A 2,594-nucleotide genomic window follows, 5' to 3' on the forward strand; every position below is an offset into this window, starting at 1 on the left:
TTTTCCATTACCCTCTAACACTTCTAATTATCATATAACTTATCTACCTGGACAAACGGGAATATATTATCATAAATTGGGAAATGCAAAGATATCCGGATCTGAAATCATTCTTTTCACACACATAAATTTATCTTATTATAATGATAAACTAAATTCTCTCTCTAATATATATCAAGGTTCTTTTAATTTATGTCACAGTAATGAAAATTCAGGTTTCGATAATAATTTTTGTTATAATACTTTGACTATTTTAAAAAATAGAATGTCAAAAATTCAAGACAAAGATGATACTGTCAATGGAATGCTTGGATATAAAACTTTTTCACGTAGTAAAAGAGGAATTTTTAATGGCGCTTCATACGCTTTTAATTGGTTATTTGGTATACCTGATGCTGACGATGCAAAATTTTATGACCAAGCCATAAAAAATCTATTATCTGCAAATCACGAAACTCAACTTACAATGAAACAACAAATAAGAATTATATCAAATACTATTCAAAATTTTAATGATAGTATTCAAAGCTTTAAAATAAATGAACAGCTTTTGAACAAAAATATAAAATTTTTTAATCAATTTAGTAATGAAACTCTCAAGGAATTATTAAATACGAAATTCAAAACAACCGTAAATTCTCATTTAACATTGATGACTCAGTTGTTAGAAGATTTAGATGAAGAATACGATATATTAATATCATCCATAACCTTAGCTAAACACAACATATTACATCCAAAAGTCATAAGTCCAAAGGACCTTCTTAACGAATTATCTAATGTTAAACTGGTTAATGGTTTACACTTTCCTCTCTCAATATCTTATTCTACTATCCATAAATATTTTGAAATTAGTAAACTACAAGTTTTACTTTCTGGAACAATTTTAATTTTTGGTATTTCTATACCACTGGTAGAAGAATTAAACTATAATCTATTCAAATTACTTCCTTTACCCGTTTCACATAGTTCATCTAACCTTTATTCTTATATTGAACCTACCATTCCTTATCTTCTTATAAGTACTAGTAAGGTATATTACGTGGCGATGCGGGATCTATCAACTTGTACGAAGACCACCGAAGATGAATACATATGTAAGAACTCCCAAGCTATAAGAGTTCAAGAACATCCTGTATGTGAAGTGTTTCTGTATGTCTCCATAATTAAGAAAATCCCAGAGGATTGTCTAGCCAAAACAGTAAAAGCAAATTTTGAAATATGGCATCCCCTAGAGAAGAACACGTGGTTATTCCTTATGTCGAATCCAACACCTTTAACATTATCTTGCCAGGATTCTCAAATAGAAGATATAGAGATTAAATCTAGTGGACTTTTAAGTATTGAACCATTTTGCAAGGGTTACACTCAAACAATAACTTTACAAGCTTTCAGTGTGACTACTCGTAATGTTAGCTACTATACTCCAGATTATAATATTGTGCTAGACGACTGTTGTTTGAAGAAGGAAATTAAACTTAACATAACCCCATTAGATCTTGAGCCAGTGAAGATAACAAATTTAAAATTGGATGAACTGAACTTCGCTAATCACAAGCTGAACCAGTTGGACGATCTTTTAGACATACAATTGAAGAAACCATTTATTGTGCAACATTCACACTGGTATACTGTTGGACTATCAGCAATTGGTTCAATTGTAACGATCATCTTATTGTATAATATTCTAAAATGGTGTGGACTGTTCAACCTGCTAAGAAGATTACTATGCTGTACCAAGGAGCCCAGGACCCTCTCTGAAGGTTGCTGTATTAAACTATTTAATACAAATATTAATACTCCAAATCCAATAACTCAGGCCCAATTCGAACAAATATTGGAAGAAGAAGCTGGAAGAAGTGGACTCCCAAGTAATCGTTCAGCCGTGGAATTTTTAAACTTAAGTGGTCGACGCTCGACTAGAACACCATCGGTTCATATGGACTAATTAAAGACTAAAATGTTCAGTGTATTTTTACTTTTTTTTATTTTTTTTTCTCAAACTTTTACTCTTAGAATAGTGTAGTTATTGTGTGTATTGTTTATTGTTTAATTTGACGATTTTTGTTCTCTTAATTTTTTTTGTTATGGAAAAAAATTTTCTTAGGGGGGAGGTGTTATAATCCCGTCCTCATTTTAATCAAATTTGTAATATTAGTTTAGGAATGTCCCATCTCTAATAAAAACCTTCATACCTTTGAGGTCATAAACGACCCTACAATATAATTCTAATTGATAACTTTAACTATTACTGTTGGGAATTTTGATCATAAATTTTATAGCTTTCGCAGACGTCTGTCTATCTGAACAATGTAAGTTTAGGGCAGTGTCGTCCACTGCTCTGAATATTAGATTAAGGATATATAAATTGTACTGTACGCCTCTGGCATTTCTGTAGCTTAGATATTATTTAAGGAACTGCAAGACAGGCCCTCGAATCTCTTTTGCAGAAACCTTCTTTTGCTCAACACTCTTTTGCTTTTGCTCTTCAACTCTCTTTTTACTCTTCAACACGTTATTATTTTTCACAGTTTCCCTCAGGGTAACTATTGTAATTAGTTTATCATAATTAAAGTTAAGTTATATTAAAAAAC

At 31.0% G+C, this 2,594-nt stretch overlaps 1 protein-coding gene across 2 annotated transcripts; it reads left to right on the forward strand.

Moving 5' to 3' along the window:
* The first annotated feature begins 522 nt into the window (after positions 1 to 522).
* On the forward strand, positions 523 to 2,271 carry LOC115890598. Of its 2 annotated transcripts, none has more exons than XM_030910878.1 (2): positions 523 to 1,618; positions 1,878 to 2,271. In XM_030910878.1, the coding sequence occupies exons 1-2, from the start codon at positions 653 to 655 to the stop codon at positions 1,896 to 1,898; spliced, it is 987 nt and encodes a 328-aa protein (XP_030766738.1). In that variant the 5' UTR covers positions 523 to 652; the 3' UTR covers positions 1,899 to 2,271. The 2 variants fall into 2 exon arrangements, with proteins under 2 accessions (XP_030766738.1, XP_030766737.1); XM_030910877.1 differs by having other exon boundaries at positions 527 to 1,763; positions 1,820 to 2,271.
* The last annotated feature ends 323 nt before the right edge of the window (positions 2,272 to 2,594 follow it).

This window comes from Sitophilus oryzae, unplaced genomic scaffold, assembly GCF_002938485.1.
Source record: "Sitophilus oryzae breed Bouriz unplaced genomic scaffold, Soryzae_2.0 scaffold_888_pilon_pilon, whole genome shotgun sequence".
Classification (NCBI taxonomy): domain Eukaryota; kingdom Metazoa; phylum Arthropoda; class Insecta; order Coleoptera; family Curculionidae; genus Sitophilus; species Sitophilus oryzae.